This window comes from Mus pahari, chromosome 19 (assembly GCF_900095145.1).
Source record: "Mus pahari chromosome 19, PAHARI_EIJ_v1.1, whole genome shotgun sequence".
Lineage (NCBI taxonomy): Eukaryota > Metazoa > Chordata > Mammalia > Rodentia > Muridae > Mus > Mus pahari.
The window spans coordinates 87,591,968-87,611,255 of NC_034608.1; the positions used below are offsets into that span (position 1 = coordinate 87,591,968).

The 19,288-nt window shown below is 40.7% G+C and overlaps 1 protein-coding gene across 10 annotated transcripts in view; it reads right to left on the reverse strand.

The window, feature by feature from the left end:
* Window positions 1–19,288, reverse strand: part of Large1 (LARGE xylosyl- and glucuronyltransferase 1) — a 385,957-nt gene that overhangs the window by 55,404 nt on the left and 311,265 nt on the right. For all 10 annotated transcript variants that reach the window (XM_021218836.2, XM_021218837.2, XM_029531875.1 and 7 more), the window contains 2 exons: window positions 5,640–5,752; window positions 3,704–3,829 (listed from right to left, as the gene is read on the reverse strand). In XM_021218836.2, coding sequence (XP_021074495.1) covers window positions 3,704–3,829; window positions 5,640–5,752 — 239 coding nt within the window. The remainder of the gene's footprint in view (window positions 1–3,703; window positions 3,830–5,639; window positions 5,753–19,288) is intronic.

The following is a 19,288-nucleotide window of genomic DNA, read 5'->3' on the forward strand; positions in this document are numbered from 1 at the left end:
GGAGTCTGGCTCTCACTCTTTCGCCTTCTTGCCGTGTGGGACTCAGCAACTGTTAGATCCTTGGACTTCCATCCACAGCTACTACTGAACCATTGTTGGGATTTGGACTGCAGACTATAAGTCATCAATAAATTCCTTTACTATATAGAGACTATCTGTAAGTTCTGTGACTCTAGAGAACCCTGACTAATACACCCACTAAGGTGGAGAATCAAACCTTCCCCAGTGTAGGTTAGTGTGTCATTGTCCACTCACCAAATATTGTACTTCCTTACTTCTACCCTGTTCTTCCTCAAGGAGCACAGCTTTATGTGGGTAGTTTGGCTCACATTGACTTCTAAGGTACCTGTTCCAGAGGGCAGTCTGCTATCACATAGACCTCTGTGCTGAGATAGAGCATAAATGGCAAATGGCAGGAATGAACAATATCAACCAGGTTCCTGACTATAGAATTATAGAGACAACCAGCCATTCAGACTTCCTAGAACTCTCCACATCCCCAGGATCCCTCCACTTTAAAGGAACTGCCATCAAGAGCTCTTCACACTGTTTTACATATACCCTGCTAAAAATGCTGGAGTATATATTTATCAAGTGTACCACTGTATCTCTAAGAATGTTGCTGACAGTGCTTGCTGTGTAAGTATGGGACCTGGAGTTGGATCCCTAGCATACATATAATTGTCAGGTAAGTGTTTAATCCCAGAGTTTAGGAGACAAGAGAGAAGAATCCTCATATCATGTTGACTAGACATATTGGTAAACTATTGGTTCAAGTGAAAAATCCAGTCTCAATATATAAGATAAAGAACCATCAAAGAAAATACTAAATGAAAACCTCTGGCCTCTGCATGCATGTGTATGTATATGTGCCTAAGCACATATGGGCACAATTGTACACACACACACACACACACACACACACACACACACACGCCACATGTGTAGATATTTTTTCTTTTTTATTACATATTTTCTTCATTTACATTTAAAATGTTATCCCCTTTCCTAGTTTCCTCTCTGAAAATCCCCTAAACATCCCCCTCCCCCTGCTCCGCAACCCACTCACTTCCACTTCCTGGCCCTGGCATTACCCTATACTGGCACACAGAATCTTTGCAAGTCCAAGGGCCTTTCCTCCCACTGATAACTGACTAGGCCATCCTCTGCTACATGTGCAGCTAGAGACACAAGTTTCACCATGTGTTTTCTTTGATTGGTGGTTTAGTCCCAAGGAGCTCTGGGGGTACTGGCTAGTACATATTGTTGTTCCTCCTATAGGGCTACAGACCCCTTCACATACCCACCATCACCACATTAAAAGTTCTATGAGTGAGAGAATGATAAATTTAGTCTTTGCTGTATACCTAGGTCTCAGAACAAATAATTTGATAAAAACCTTCTGAATCAATAAATGATTTCATACTGGCTATCCACTGCTTGTTAAATTTCCTTCTTTTTGTCTGAGGAGTACTGTCTGACTTTGTAGATCTCTTTGGTGCTTTCAAAACCAAGATCTTCTGACTTTATTGTACAATTTGCTAATAAATTTCTGCTGTTCTTTATGTCCTTTTATTTTCTTTAAATTTATCCTAATATTCACTGTGTATCATCCCAGGCAGTAAGCTTGGCATATTAATTTGAAGCTTTTCTTTATTTTAATACAAACTCTGAAGCTTATGCATTCTTCCATATGCTTATTTACTCTCATATTTTTGGACATAGATTGCTTTCAATTTCATTTAGTTTGTAAGTAGCTCTCAGTTTCAATTACAATTACCATTTAGAACCACAAGGAATGTCGAAGTGCATTCTCAGTTTGAATCAATTAGATGATTTTCATCATATTATAATAGGCTTCAAATTGAGATTACTGTGCTTGCTGCATTATGGTATGATTCTTTAAACTGTTCTGAGCATTTTTCTATGGTCTGGTACATGGTTGCCTTATAGTTAATGTTGAATATGAAGCTGATAAGGATGTATATTCTAACTGCCCACACAAGCTTCTTTTTTTTACCCTATAAATCAAGTATGTTAGCGGTTATTCAAGTGTTCTATATTTTTATTATCTCTTGACATCTTCTCATATTTGAAAAGGATGGTAAAACATTCCACTATGATAGTTTCTTTCTCTGAAGTTATAATGCTTGATTATACATAGATAGAAATAAAAATTAAAATATATGTGAAATTATAGATATACTTACATTCTTTATACTTTTACAGATAGCACAAGGTATATGCAAATTTGAGATGCTTATACCTGACTGGTAAGTTTGATTTTTTTATTTGGACCCATCTCTCTCCTACTAATATTGTATCTGACATCAGTACAATTAACATAGCTTTCATACTTTTTTGATATTATTTTCACTTAATGTTACTGTCAATCCTTCATGTTTTCTTTAGTTAGGTCTATCTCTTGTAAAGAATGTATGGTACATATAATTTACTCTTGAATCTGGAAAACAATTTCATTACTAAAATTACCTAGAATTCTTCATTCAGATTTAAGATTACAGGCAAGTAGATATTATTGAGGGCCTGTCTTTAACAAATTCAAGTTACTTGGTTATTGTGTGTGTGTTATATGCATGTGTGGATGTATGTATGTATGTGAAGCAAATGAACAAACAAAAACATGAGTAGGTAGAGATCTCTGAAAATTCATTGGTTGGTCAGTCCAGCCAATCAGCAAGCTAAGTGTTCAATTTGTATTCTACCTTAAGAAATAAGATAGATACTGATGGAAAAAGGCAAGATTTGAGATACTTTTTTCTTTTGACTATGTTGGGTGGAGGGTCATTAACAGTACCAAGACATGGTTTCCTGATTAGAAGCACTAGGACTTAAATGTGCCTTGTTCTAAGAATATATCAGTTTTACTTGATGACATCTTACAAGGGACTGGAGAACATTTGAAATGTCCTAGACATCATCCTGCATTGAGGCCAATTATTGTACTTGGTCAGGGAAAATCAATGAACTCCCATCCAATATATAGACTCATTGACTATATAGTAGTTGCTCATTTCAGGCATGATCAGAAGAATATTATGTCACATTATGTATAGCTAGTTCATATACCCTGCCCTGTAGTTTTCTTAAAGTGAAGCCTTCTTCAATAGTTCATACTCAGAAGGTCACAATGAAAGCTTTTCTGCCGCTGTCCCATCTACAAGAAAAAGTGAGACATGTGTTTGCTTTTTTCACTCGGACCCTCCTACACTTGTTATGACTTCTGCAGTGTTTATTTATACCCATTTCCATCCAGGTTTCTCTGCCCTTCCACAGTGTGACTTGAAAGTAAGAAGTTATTCACATCACTTCTGTAGTGCCTGGCATGGAGTGGGCCTCTCCACAAATATTTTTGCTTGAATTAAATCAATGGATTTGGGGATTTGATATGAATTTGAACTGGCATCAAATGGAAAGAAGAAAATCCATACAAGCTGGATCTTTACTCTGGCAGCTTTGAGATTTCTAGAAAGTCAAAGAAGAGCATGAAAAAAAAAAAATAGCCAATAGAGATAAAAGTCATGTTCTTTCTGTTCTCCTGGGACCTTACATCTTCCACCACATTTCCCACAGGCTCAAGGAAAACTGTTTCCTGCCAATTACCACACCCAGTTTCCTTATGCTCAACCAGTACTATGTTGAAGATAGGAACAACACCCCGCCATGACACTTCTTCACCCACCTTTAAATCAGACACATCTCTGTAGCACTGCTCAGAGCGGGTGTGGTCTGACAGCTGCACATTCCAGAAGCAGGGAAGCTGATACACCAGAAAGGGGTTTTGTTTAATAACAGCATTGAAAATATCCTGTGGAATAAAAGCCAAAGACACAGTGAAGCTAATAGCTAGTTCAGTTTAGAGGAAGACATGTTTTGAGTCTCCTGTACGTTTTCTATAGAAACTAAGGGTTGACATTTGGGCAGTAACAGGGGAATGTCACAGGCCAACCTAGGCAACTTGATGCTTATGAGTCTAGGTGGTCATCATCCTGGGAGTTCACAGAGCAGATAGGGAATGACTTTCCCATGCTGACTATCATAAAAATAAATGAAGTCTCTTTTTCTCTCCTTTCCCATCCTAGCTTAGAGCCCTATGCTATCCTGAGACTTCGGGAAGGGAACCAATGGATGACAAGTGACTCACATCATCTAGAGGTTTGAGACAAATTACATATACTCACTCCCAGCAGCTCTTTCTTGGGGCTTTTGGTTAGCCTAGTGATGGATGTTCCTTGGATTTCTACAGGCCACAGCATTCAAAGTACAACTCCATATTTCAAACTCCACTTGTCCAGGAAGATCCCTCCTACACTATATATATATATAAAGTCCAGAGAAAGCATCTATATCACACCTCAACATGGTCAACAAGGAGTGATCCTGAGTTCTGAGGTTAAATAGGTCCCATGACTTTCCCAATCAAAATGAAAATTATGATTTAATGAATATTAGTTAATGATTTGTTGGAGTTCAAGGGCCTTTTCACACTGTCTGGTTAAAGTTGGTCTTTCTTGCTTTAGTGCAATTCCCTTGAGTTCAGGATGACCAGGATAAGGACCACAGTAATGGTTTATACATTGTATGCTGCTTTTCTGATATATATGAAATATTTGGGGAAATATACTGTGGTATTTTGGGACCTTAAGGAACGGGTATATTCTACACTGGTGGTAAAGATGGTACTGATGGCTTTTAACATAACAGACTGTCAGCCACTGGTGAGTCATATTCCATAAACAATAAACTTTCTGAGGTAAAGAACCTGGGTCCTATTGCTGGAGACCTGGCTTAGTGTTTCTGAGCATTGATTGTTCTTCCAGAGAAGCTGAGTTTGATTCCTAGCGCCCATATGGAGACTCAGAAGCATAAGCATCTGTTTCAGATCCCCTCTTCTGTCCTCCATAGCCATCAGACATACATAAGATTCAGAAACATACATGCAGGCAAATATCCATATAGAAAACTTAAATAAAGAAAATAATCAGGTTCTTTGTTCAGTAACTATCTTGGTTGAATACCTGAGTGATCCAATGAATTGAGACCTGTCCAATTATTAAGATTGTTCTTTTAGAAACAGCACCAGATCTACTGTAATTTGGGGTCTGGAATATTTTTCCAAAGGTCCATGTGCTAAACTACTGATCAAAAGTGTTCGCTGGCTTCCCCACTAGAGATATTTAAACTTTTGATTGGTAGAATTTAGTGGAAAATTTTAAAGTCACTGGGAGAATACATGTGAGGGGGAATTGTGGGGCTGCAATATCTTCTTTGGTGTTGTTATCATGGGGTGAACAGATATGACCCTCCATGTGCTCTGTAGTGTTTTGTTATTAGACAAAGGACAATGTGGCCAATCAACTATGGGTTAAAGCCTACTAAACTGTGACCTAAAATGAACCAGGCACGGTGGCACCTACCTTAAATCTTTGAATCTGGGAAACTAAGACAAGTAAGTTAATTGCTACTTCAAGGCAGTCTGGTGTATATACTGAGAACTTGTTTCAGAAAAAGCAAGGAGCTAAACTAAACTGTAACAAAATCCCTTTTCTCAGTGTTTACTGTCCTAACACAGCGTGGAGAGTACTCAGATCTAAGAGTCCTTGTCACTAGTCACTCACCTGGTCAGCCAAGGATGTAGACAACATGCCCATGAGTTCCCTCTCTGCTGTCAGTCTCCACATCTGCTCCCATTTCATCTTCCGAAGCTTGTCCAGAAGCAGTAGTATGACTCCTGGGAAACAGTATAGGACAGAACAAGAACAGTGAAATGGAACTAGAAACACTAGCCAATCGGGGACAGCTTGCTGTACTGAGATAAGATCTAACTACCTTCAGTGATGAGTTTTCCTTCCCAAATCTCAGGCAGTGAGCCTTCACCATACAGGGTGCATAGTTTGGAGATGAAGAATCTTGGGCTCAACACCAGGCTCTGTCAGATACTGACCTAATTATCATGAAGCATTAATGTTTACAGGGAGGACATATCTTGAAGGAATGTGAAAGTATGAACATCATTACACACACAGAGACACACAGAGACACACAGAGACACACACAGACACACACACACACACACACACACACACACACACACAACCTTCTGCCAACAGCAGCCATCTTTACTTGTGGAGGTTCACACCAGTGGTGCTGTCTTAGGGGCAGGAACCCCATCACTCTGTTCCCACTATGGTCACACTGGACTTGGCAAAACAAAAACCAAAAACCAACAGCTTTTCTACAATTTTACTCTGATTACATATTTTAGTTTTAGTTACTTAAAAAAATATATATGAGCCCCTGCCTGGTGCCATGTGGCCCAAGTGAGGAGGCAGCCTGAGGTGAACACTAACCTGGTGCCAAGGCCTGGGCAGTCAGATCGCCCTCAGATAACCCTAGTCCAGGTCACATGGCTCAGGTGGGAAGAGAGCCCAAGATAAGCCAGAGAAAACCACCAGTCTGGTGTCATGGGCCTGACTGGAAAACAAGCTTGAGTTGATCACTAGTCAAGCAAAGCACAGGCCTAGGGAGGCAGACCTGCTTGAGACGAATCCTGCTTGAAGCCACACTGCCTAGGTGGTACACAGTACTCCTGAGACAACTCCAGATACCCAAGGGCCTTGATGATCAAGTAAGTGGTGAAGACATGGAAGAGAAAGAGAAGCAGAAGGATGTGTATACAATGAAGAGAGGTGGAACTGGGGACTGGAGAGTAGTGAAGAACAGACTGATGTAAGTAGCTGGCGAAGCCACCTAAGGTCATGGTGGGTGGGGTCTTGTACTGCCACAAAAGGCCATGAGTCCATGGCCCTGCAGCAGGATGGGTATGTTACCATCAAAGTACAGGCAGATGTCCCTTCCTTGGGCTGCTGCCTGGGGCCATGTTGATGTCTGAAGGCTATGCAAAACTGGTCCCAGCCCTCATCTGGGCATTGTGAGATTGCTTTCCCTGTCCCTCACCTCAGTGATACTCAGGAGAGTGGGTCCCTCATCTCTCCCAGGTAGCACACAGTAGAGCTGGCCCTGGTTATGGGATTTGCAGTTGAGCTGGCCCTGAAGGTGTGAGTATGGAGGACTGACCCTGCCACTTGTCTGCTTTGCACTGGCATGGACAAGGAAGAGATGCTCTCCCCTACCTTTACCCCTCGTCACCTGTGGTGAACTGAACTGGGGAGCTGGCCCTGAAGTCATGAGAACAGCAGATTGATTGGCCCTGCACCTCACCTGGGCAGCACAGTAGATCTGGCCCTGATGGTGTAGGCACAGGTCAGTTTGCCCTGAGGGCATTAGAGTTGGAGGGCTGACTCTCCCCTTTGCAGCTGCAGCACTGGATGTACTGCTAGCCAGGGCAGTGCTGGAGAGCTCACCATAGTGGTATGGGTGTGGGAGAGCTGGCAGGCTGGACAGTTCAGATACCTTCCAGGACCAGATTCAGGGCTTTGAGTTATCTATCTCATTGAAGAATTAATAGAGCATGTGAAGGGGCTGGTCCTACAAATCCAAAGCTGCAGGATCTCCAGGACACAGGGCCTGAACAGGAAATCCAAGAGGAGTTCCAGTGAGGTTCCAGTATTGATAATGTAGCAGAAGCCAGAAGCCTCATACCAGATGAATGAGTCATTGAAATGAACATTTGCAAGCAAAGAAGTGTAGACAATAGGGTTTACCACAGTACATACTACTGAGACGCTACAACCACCACAATGAGAATTTCCCCTCTTTACCTAGGTAGGTTGTAAGGGCTGAGAGCAGGTGTGAGATAAAAAAGATGAGTGGGATTGGGGTGAATAATGTAAAATTCACAAAGAACCAATAAAGTTTTTTTTTAATATGTTTCAATGTTTGCCTCCATGGGTGTGCATGCACATTTGGTACTCACAGAGAACATAAGAGGGTGCCTGATCCCCTGGAGTTTGAATTACAGAAGGTCCTGAGCCGCTGTCTGAGAGCTGGGAATGAAAATGAAGTTCTGTCCAAGAGCAGCAAGTGCTCTTAACCACCTATCCATCATTCCAGCCCCTTCTGATTACATCTTCATCTATTATTTGATAGTTACTCAGCAGCCACACACCCTTTCCATAGTGTCCTTGACTTCAGCACATCCTTCACTGGCTCAACAACAATCAATAGGTGTGTAAATCAATAGGAGGGCAGTACTCATGTTTACCCTTTAGCACAAATGTCAAGGCCTGCATGTTTATAAGAAACTATTAACTGCCAATCCATGAGCATGGGAGATCTTTCCATCTTCTGAGATCCTCTTCGATTTCTTTTGTCAGAGACCTGAAGTTCTTATCAGAGACTGGTCACTTCCTTGGAGTCACACCAAGGTATTTTATATTATTTGTGACTATTGTGAAGGGTGTTGTTTCCTTGATTACTTTTTCAGCCTGTTTATCCTTTGTGTAGAGAAAGGCCAATTATTTGTTTGAATTAATTTTATGTCCAGCTACTTTAGTGAAGTTGTTTATCAACTTTAGGAGTTCTCTGGTGGAATTTTTGGGATTAAATTAATATAGTAAAAATGGCTATCTTGCTGAAAGCAATCTACAGATTCAGTGCAATCCCCATCAAAATTCCAAATCAATTCTTCAAAGAGTTAGAAAGGGGAATTTGCAAATTTAGCTGGAAAGACAAAAAGCCTAGGATAGTAAAAACTATTCTCAAAAAAAAAAAAAAAAAAAACTCCGTGGAATCACCATCCCTAACCTCAAGCTGTACTACAGAGCAATTGTGATAAAAAAAACTGCATGGTACTGGTAGAACTACAGACAGGCAGATCAAGGGAATAGAATTGAAGACCCAGAAATGAACCCACACACCTATGGTCACTTGATCTTTGACAAAGGAGCTAAAACCATCTAGTGGAAAAAAGACAGCATTTTCAACAAATGGTGTTGGCTCAACTGGTGGTTAGCATGTAGAAGAATGCAAATTNATNCATTCTTATCTCCTTGTATAAAGCTCAAGTCTAAGTGGATCAAAGAACTCCACGTAAAACCAGAGAGGAAAACTAATAGGGGAGAAAGTGGGGAAAAGACTTGAAGATATGGGCACAGAGGAAAAATGGCTTGTGCTGTAAGATAAAGAAACGACAAATGGGACCTCATAAAATTGCAAGGCTACTATAAGGCAAAGGACACTGTCAATAAGACAAAACATCAACCAACAGATTGGGAAAAGATCCTTACCAGTCCTAAATCTGATAGGGGCCTAATACCCATTATATAGAGAGAACTCAAAAAATTGTACTCCAGAGAACCAAATATCCATATTAAAATGGGATACAGATCTAAATAAAACATTTTTTTTCAAATTTTATAAGATATTTTCTTCATTTACATTTCAAATGCTATCCTGAAAGTTCCCTATACCCTCCCCCCATCCTGCTCCCCTACTCATCCACTACCACTTCCTTGCCCTGGAGTTCCCCTGTACTGGGGCATATAAAGTTTGCAAGACCAAGGGGCCTCTCTTCCCAATGATGGTCGACTAGGCCATCTTCTGCTACATATGCAGCTAGACACACAAGCTCTGGGGGTACTGGTTATTTCATATTGTTGTTCTACCTATAGGGTTGCAGACCCCTTCAGCTCCTTGGGTACTTTCTCTAGCTCCTCTACTGGGGGCCCTGTGTCCCATCCAATAGATGACTGTGAGCATCCACTTCTGTATCTGTCAGGCACTGGCATAGCCTTACAAGAGACAGCTATATCAGGGTTCTTTCAGCAAAATCTTGCTGGCATATGCAATAGTGTCTAGACTTGGTGGGTGATTATGGGATGGATCCCTGGGTGGGGTAGTCTCTGGATGGTACATCCTGTCATCTTAGCTCCAAACTTTGTCACTACAACTCCTTTCATGGGTATTTTTGTTCCTTATTCTGAGGACTGAAGTATCCACACGATGGTCTTCCTTCTTGGTTTTCTTGTGTTTTGCAAATTGTATCTTGGGTATTCTAAGTTTCTGGGATAATATCCACTTATCAGTGAGTGCATATCAAGTGAGGTCTTTTGTGACTGGATTACCTCACTCAGGATGATATCCTCCAGATAAATCCATTTGTCCAAGAATTTCATAAATCCATTGTTTTTAATAGCTGAGCAGTAAGTACTCCGTGGTGTAAATGTACCACCCTTTCTGTATCCATTCCTTTGTTGAGGGACACTTGGGTTCTTTCCAACTTCTGGCTATTATAAATAAGGATGCTATGAACATAGTGGTGCATGTGTCCTTATTACCAGTTGGAACATCTTCTGTGTATATGCCCAGGACAGGTATTGCTGGATCTTCCCGTAGTACTATGTCCAATTTCCTAAGGAACCACCAGACTGATTTCCAGAGTGGTTGTACCAGCTTGCAATCCCACCAGCAATGGAGGAGTGTTCCTCTTTCTCCACATTCTCGCCAGCATTTGCTGTCACCTGAATTTTTGATCTTAGCCATTCTGACTGGTGTGAGATGGAATCTCAGGGTTGTTTTGATTTGCACTTCCTTGATGATTAAGAATGTTGAACATTTTTTTCAAGTGCTTCTCAGCCCTTCCATACTCCTCAGTTGAGAATTCTTTGTTTAGCTCTGTACCACATATTTAAATGGGATTATTTGAAAAATAAAACATTTTCAATAGAGGAATATCGAATGAGAGTGAGAGAGCAAAACAGCTCCTCTTAAAGTATGCTGCTATCTTTTCTGTTGCTAGGTAACTAGGGAGGAGTTTAGCCTGAAGGTCAGAAGCTTGGGACATTGCCTACTTGACTAAAAGCCATGCTTCTCCTGTGGGGACTGTGGGGGGCAGTAACTTGGACAGGAGCCAGAGTTCCAGGAGACATGAGAGAACGGTCCCATGTAGGTGAATTATCACGACCGGGTCCCGGGGTTCAGACCTCAGCTGGACTGGAAACCAGACTGTCTGTGTATAGCCCAATGCCCCACAATGGTTGGTTCCATATGGTGGGGAAAGTTTTTGTTTCCATAGCAATATGGGTGTGAGGCTACTTACTCATATCACAGAAGATAAGGAAGCAGGAAAATGAGAATGCTGATGTCCAGCTCGCATTCACCTTCCTCACTTCTTACTCAGATTGGAACTCCAGCCCACTGGATGATGCTTCCCTATTCTGGTTCCCTTCTCAGCTAATTTTCCCCAGAAACGCCCCGATACCCACATCCAAAGGCATGCCCCACTAATACCCAATACTCACATTGATAACCAAAACCAACCATTATACCAAGCCAAATAATATCATGGGTCTGCATGAACAAGACCTTTATTAAGAGGAAGGTCTCTCCTCTCTCCCTTCTCTCAGTTTCTTTCTGTAGTATAGTTTCATGATTAAGCTAAATGAAAGAATCATCCTAGGACTCACTTGGTTAATTAAGACCACATGCTTCCAAAAACAAAACAAAACAAAACAAAAAACAAACAAACAAACAAACAAAAAAGACCACATGCTTCCTTGATTCAGAAGAAACAGAGATTCCCAAGTATTTGCATAACTCCAACAGAGAAGACAAGTTCAAAGTAGGCTTTGGAAAAATCATTTTCTTTCGGTCAGTGTAAAATGTCGTTCGGGGAACACAGTAAGACGAGTTGAGAAGACAGTGTGATAAGCAAAAAAATACTTGATATAACATATGTATAGTGAGTTGCAAAGGTGTTTATTTACCAGGAATTTGATAGTTGTTGTTTCTTCCATCTATAATTCCTTAGATCACTATTACCACCTGAAAATGAGTTGTTCCTTAGTCCTTTGGAGGTTCTTGTGGTTTTGCTGGTCAGACCAATGAAAGTGCCTGTGGGCACTAAACAGATGCTGGAGAGAAGCTCTGAGAGCATGTGTGCTCTCTTCCTTGAAATGTTTATGAAGTAGCCCTTATAATCAAATCATGGCTTTTCTCCCCTTTGCCTTGAAGCACTGGGTGTTTCATTATAATTCGGACACAACAATGAAGGTAAGTTTATTAAAAACGACTCAATTTAAGTTCCCTGCTGAGTTTACCTGGGACTCACTTTTCATTTACAAAAATTAAAGGGTTCCATGACAAACTTTTTGCTTAGGGCTTTTTCCCCTTCCTGAAACTTGGAGAACAGAGAGAGAGAGGGAAAAAGGGAGGGATGGAGGGAGGGAGGAGGGAGGGAGGGAGGGAGAAAGTGATGTTCATGCTCAGTTTGCTTTTTCTTTCTTATTCAGTCTGTATCCCCCAGCCCTTTGACATGAGCTGCCTATACGCACAATAAATCTTCTCACCTTAATCCACCCTTCTTGAAAGATCCTCACACTCAGAGGTGTATATGTATGCATATATATATATATATATATATATATATATATATATATATATATATATTTGAGACAGTGTTTCTCTGTAGACCAGGCTGGATTCGAACTCAGAGATCCGCCTGACTCTGCCTCCCATGTACTGGGATTAAAGGCACGTGCCTCCATTGCCCGGCATTTTTTTCTTTAAGGTGACTCCATATTCTGTCAAGTTATTAATGAAAATGAACCTTCATATTTACGCTATGTGAGGACACGTGGACAATGTTAACCCATCAGAGGCTAAGGCAACACACTCTACTTAATGTAAAGTTAGTACAAAGGAATCGCTGGACAGGTTATTAGCTGCAGTAGGAATGGCATGTTATTGTCTTACCACCCAAAAAGACACTCTAAAATGAATCCGGAAGATAGGAAAATTTTGAAATAAGACCAAAAAACCAGGAGCTTCATTCAAATGGGCATGGGATAAGTTAAAGGGCGTCCAGAAGACACATTTTCATTTGGTCTCTGGTAGTCTCTTACATCTGACATGAAGGTTCCTTCTTGCCCATAGTCTTCCCATCATGCCATCCAGCCATACCAGCACATATAGCTAGGCTCTATATGCATAGGCTTCTCTGTTCTTTCTTTCAACCATACTTGTGCCCCCTTCCCCAAAGATCTGTACCACTCAGCTGCTCCTGACTTGCTGGATCCTGTCCCTAGGGCACATTTTCACATTGCAATTTTTCTCTTACTCACCTCATTTTGAGAGCTTGCCAGCAATTCCTGATTATTATCAGATCAACAGAACATACTTGAAAGATATCTGGGTTTTTAAATGCTAGTGCCCACTGTAAATGCCTGTAGGCTTACTTAGGTTTTATGAATTTTCCACTTTTGTGTTACTCAAAGGTCTTGCAGGCCTGAAACCTCTGGTTCTTGAGAGGAATTTGTGCTACTTGATTCCTCACGATCTGCATTTTTTAGGTCACATAGGCCAAGAAATCCAAGTTTATATTATAATGCATTTTCCATGTCGACAGAACAGGATTTGATGGGCGCACCAACTCTTAGGGAGCTTAGAGGTGAAAATGCAAGCTCTCATTCAAAGGTACTGACTGATGGGTGTCCATTTGACAGGACCTACTGTACATAGAAGGTAATACATAGGTAAGTGAGGAGTCTGTGGTAGCAGATGCTTTAAGACCAAATTGAATACACCATTATCATTATTTTTTGCTGTATCTTGTGTGTGTAGCTCTCCAATCAAGTGTACCATTAGCCTCTTGCTGTTTCATTCTTTTGGTGACTCCATAAGGAAACTATATTTAATAAATGGGATGGAGGTGCCTCATATTTACTGAGCATCAATAATGGTTCTAAATCTGTGACTTTTATGTTACATTTACAACACCTTAGTTAGTCTTCCAAGCAGCATATTATCACTGGGTTATTATTCTCAAATATCAGATGGGGGAAGATAAGTGACACAGACAGGATCCTAACTCAGTTCTGACAGATCCCTGCCACACAACATTCTGCTCTACTATAAAGTGTTGTTGGTAGACACTCTCATTCTTTAACAGCTAGAGAATAGATGCTTTTGGCATTAGAAACCACAAGATTTCTGATGGCATCTCTCAAGTTCTGCCACCATGACCCCCAAAGCAGCCATGGGCAAAGAAAGTCAATGATGTGTCAGGAGTCTTATTAATGGACACTGAGATTTCAGTTTCATATAACTTCCATGTGTCACAAAGTAGATTCTTTGCTTTTCCCCCTTAGAAATCTAAAAATGCAAAACCCATTTTGGTCACACCTAATTGCAGACAGTTAGATATTCACTAAGAGACAAAAATTGACTCAGAGAGTAGTAGTAAATATTTGCTGTTTTAACTTTTTATTGATTCTTTGTGGATTTCATATTGCATACCCCATCTCATTCATCTCCCCATCCGTTTATATCTGCCTTCTACCCTTGTAACCTACCCTCAATTAAAAAACAAACAAAACAAATATCTCACCATGGAAGTAGCAGTGTGCCAAACAGTACACCCTTTGTCCAAACAGCTCTACTTGCAAACGTTCATTGCAATGAATCATTGAGGCCTCCACAGCCAATACTGGATCCTCTTAAGTATCCTGTTGCTGCCCTGTGCTATGTAGATCCTGCACCTTTGGATCTTCAGGACTGGAAATGTTTTTATAGTGTGATGTCCTGGCCAACCCAGTTTGATCCTGGGTTTCAGGAAGACTGGCTCTCTTTCCTATTTCTTTGGTTGCCTGCATTGGGACCAGCAAATAGTTCAGTCTATGTCCACCAGATTAGGTTTAATAAACAAGGGTTAGGTAAGCAAAGCCTGCCTTGCTAGAGCAGCCATAAAGGCTGAGAGATAGGGTATTTCTCTTGGACAATTGTCTTTGCTGAGATTCCTTTCACTTGAAGCAGTCTCCCGGGGCCCCACTAACCAATTCAGGATTTGCCACACCATTCTGATTCAAATACATCTGACTTATTGTGGTTTGATGGAGCTGTGACTTGACTCAGGGGCTCAATGATGACTCTTTAAAGTATAATGGAAGATAACAGGGAACAGCACGGAAAGTGACTGATAGAGCATGAGACTAGTCTTCCACTATTTGTTAAGTCACTGACATTTTAAGTTGGGTTCTTTGAGCCATGATAAGCACAGGAGAATGGGCTGGGAAAAACAATAGGGATGGAATTGCATTCTTCTGGTTTACTCCTATATATCCTGTAGGCTTCCCCACTTACATATTAGAATCACTTGTAACTACATATTTTTCTTGATAGTCTTAGCAGTCTATGGCCAGGCTTCTCTTTCTACTGAAGTGTCCCCAAAGTCCTTGCAATGTGATAAATACTCTGTACTCTTATTTATCACTTCATCTCTGCTGAATGTGTGTCCACAAAAATCAAGTGGCTATGAGGCCCAAGAACCCAGTAACAGAAAAAAAAAAAGGGGAGGGGGTGTTATTAGATACTTTTATCGCTGTGATAAAACACCATTGGCCAAGGCAAGGCAACTTATAGAAGGAAGGATTTTGGGTTAGGGTTCCAGAGTGATAAGAGTCTGTCATGGTAGGGAAGCATGGCAGCAAGCTAGGCTATGAGGTCACATCTTGAATCACAAGCACAAAGCAGAGGAAAAGCACTGGAGATGACTTACATTTAAAAAAAAAACTCACGCTGGTCCCTTAGTGACATACTTACCTCAGCAAGACCACACCTCCTAAACCAGCTCATACTGCACCACTACCAGGGGACCAAGTATTCAAATATCTGAGTCTATGGGGGGGCATTTTCATTCAAACCACCACAAAGGTGTAGGTAAAAAAGAAATGTGTAAGATGGAAAGAATGGTGCTGTCTTTATAATGAGTTCTGGAATAAAGGGAGTTCAGTTGTGTTTAATAAACAGGAATAACCCGTTATGACTTAGACACTACTAAGGGGCTGGGCGGTGGTAGTGCACGCCTTTAATCCCAGCACTTGGGAGGCAGAGGCAAGTGGATTTCTGAGTTCAAGGCCAGTCTGGTCTACAAAGTGAGTTCCAGGACAGCCAGGGCTATACAGAGAAAAACCCTGCCTCGAAAAACCAAAAAAAAAAAAAAGAAAAGAAACTACTAAGGGGTTTACAAATTAGAGGCTATGATTTTAAGATTCCCCAGGTGATTCTCATATGTAGCCACATGGGCAGGTACTGTTCTGGGAGATGGTGCAATGTTATTAAGGCGATTAGTTCATAGCTACCTAATCTAGTTTATTGAGTAATTGGGTTGGACAAATTCCCAAAGCTATATAACTGCTCTACCAACCATTGCTATGTGCTGACAGGCTAAGAGCTTATAAGTAAGGTTTAAACCCTGGGCTCTGTAATTTACTGGCTCTGTTAACTCATGAAATCAATTAACCTCACCGAGCCTTCATGAACTCCTCTGTAAAATGGGGATTAAATGAGCAAATGCACATGAAAGGATATATCAAGTCTAATGATTGGTGCTGTGAACTTGAAAGATCCCAAAGAAATGAAATGTCTCATGCTATCATAAATCTCTGTGACCTGTGAAAACCATACACGAAATGAATGCTGACAATTTTCTCCAGGGAAGAAAGCTCTGGATTGCATTCTTTCTTCTTCACTGCATAGGTGTCTGGGTGACAGGGCACAGCTTCTGTTCTTCAGACGATAAGGTTGGTATCATGGAGATAACCTGACTTTGCATGGGCAGCAATATTTTCAGGAAAGATCACCCCTCTTGTTACTGTTATTCAGGTCAAAAGAAATGCTGAGCCAGACGTGGTTACTCATGGCCAGCACTGGCTCTGCTTTACCTGGCTTCTGGTCTACAGTCCATGATTTCAGGGGCCTGTCAGAGACCATCTTTCTGAGCTAAAGAAGCTGAGGCTGGCTCCCTATTAACAGTTTTTCTGCAAAAGTACTGATTCTTCTAGAATATAGAAACAATGTACCTAATACAGACAGCAAATAAGAATGTGTCAAGTCTAATGTGTGAATGCTTACCTACAATATATCCATTTAACTGTGAAATATTATAAAATTGAAATATTAATAACATTTGATACAATAGTGCCTCTCTTAGAATTCTTTGTATATTGGTATATAAACAAACAAAATTATCAATAAAGAAATTTATATATTATGGATAATTGGGATGGGGACAATGTAGGAAAAACTATATCATTTAGTGAGAAATAAATACATTATGGTCTGTCAAATGAAAAAACAATGCAGTATTAGAAATAAAAATAGCTCTTCATGTACTAAATGAATCTAGAAAGAAACCCAGTATTTTATTTTTAATTAAATAGTGCATACATCAGAAGATACAGATACAGATGGAAGCAGATAATTGTTCACATGAAAAATCAAAAGTCAAGAATAACCAAGAAACTACATAGTCCTGTCAGTTTTGTGAGGAGCAGAGAGATTTCACACTTCAGTCTCATTTGTGGTGTTACTGATTCCCATGGTGTGAATATAATCATACCACCACAGAGTCTGTGCTACTAATGCAATGTCACTGAACAAATATGTGAAGATGAGCCATACGTCTTCTTATGGCTGGAGTTAGGGGACAACAAGAGGCATTTCTCAATGACCAAACTCTCTCCTATGGAGGGTGAATATATTCTAGGAATTTGTTTTACAACACAGTGCCTGTGATTAAAAGCCAGCATCACAAAACAAAGTGTGCCATTTTGTTAGAATAAAATGCAGGTTTGAGAGTACTGCTGCTGTGTAATTGCAAGAGAGCATGTGGGTAATATGTTGCTAATAAAGGACTTGATGAGGACTCATGCCTCTCATTCCGATGTAGAGAACAGGCTGCTACTCATGTCATACAACTCTATGGCACCTGCGTCATCTCACTTTTTCTCAGTATTGCTATGAGGAACACTGCTTCTCTATCAGGGATGTACTGTTACAGTCAGAATGCTTTTGTCTTTAAATTTACAAGTTGAACCTCACCACTAAAGTGATTACTGAGGTCTCTTGGAGATGGTCAGGATGTGGACAGGATATAAAAAGCTACTTCATCTACTTTTCCTCCTCAAGGGAGAACACGGTAGAAGGTGCCAACCATAACTGAAAAGCAGCCCTCATCAGGTGTTGAATATACCTGCATCTGATGTCTTAGCCTCTAAATGAAGAGAATTCCATCCCTGCTGTTCACTGTATTACTAAGGAGTGTTAATGAACTAGAGCAGCCTTAGTTTCCCATTCATGTAATTCTTCCAGAAATCCTGTGAGTTTATTAGAAATGGAAAGTCATCAGAAGGAGTTTGCCCAAAGCTATCCAATGAGTCATGGGCAAATGCAATCATTACTTGGGCTCTGCACAGCTCTCTTTATACTAGGTACTGGAGTCCTTGGCAAGTTCTAGAACCAGCTGCATCACCTAGAAGAAAGAACTGTGGCTCACAGGTTAGGATGTGTAGGAGAGACTGAGTTTTATATACAAGAAAGAAGGAAGAGGTTCCTTGTGTTCTCACATAGCTTTAACAGGTTGGCCAGGTAGGGGCATATGTATTCCACAAAAAACCCACAGGCAGACTGAGGCCAGAGAATGCTCTGCTTTATGAGTGGACTAGACAAGCTCTTAAGAATGTCACAGACTAAGGTAAAGGTTAACTGGACAAAACAAGTTTGTAGCTATACTGCTAAGCACACTTCTTGCTGGCTGTACAAAACCTGGAAGTAGGGAGCATTAGTTTGTTTATTCAGTGACCTCAAGAAAGACCCTGGGCCCAATAATGTCTTGAAACGGAGTCAACTTGTTGGATATCAACAGCATTGCAGAGTCCTAGGTCCTAAAGAGGCCTTCACTTGCCTAGCCCCAAGGAGGATGGACTTTTATCATATGACTCATTCACATATATGGTTGATTATATGTAGTTGTTCTAAATATCAAAGCCTGAAACTCTCAAGGCTTATGAGAAAAGTTTAAAGTTACTTAGCTTAAACAGATACTGAGCTTAAAGATCAAATGAAGGGCTCACACGGCTCCTTTGCCAAGAGTGTTTAGTACTTCACACAATGATGCAGTAGGCTCTAGTCTTGATGACAGGCAAAGAAACACCTGACCACATTATTTGGTTGCTGCTGCTGTCATACCTATGCAGAATAAATGAGTGAATGAGGGAATGACATGTAAGTCTACTTTCTCTGGATGTCAATTATTACATGAATCTTCAATTAGTAGTCTCTCAAGGTTTTGAAATTCGGGATGTTGGAGGTAGAGGCAAGTGTCAGGAGGCACCCATGTGTCAGGTTGTTTCAGTTCTTAAACAAGTTATCAACTGGTTTGTCTTTCTGACTCTCTGCCATGGAATGTATCATGTAGTATGTTACTCTCTTGCACATTTGCTGGCCAAACCTGTTTGTTTGTTTTACCCATTGCCAGTTGAATGCTGAGGGAATAGCATCTATTTGCACTCAGGAGGTGAAGCTTACACAG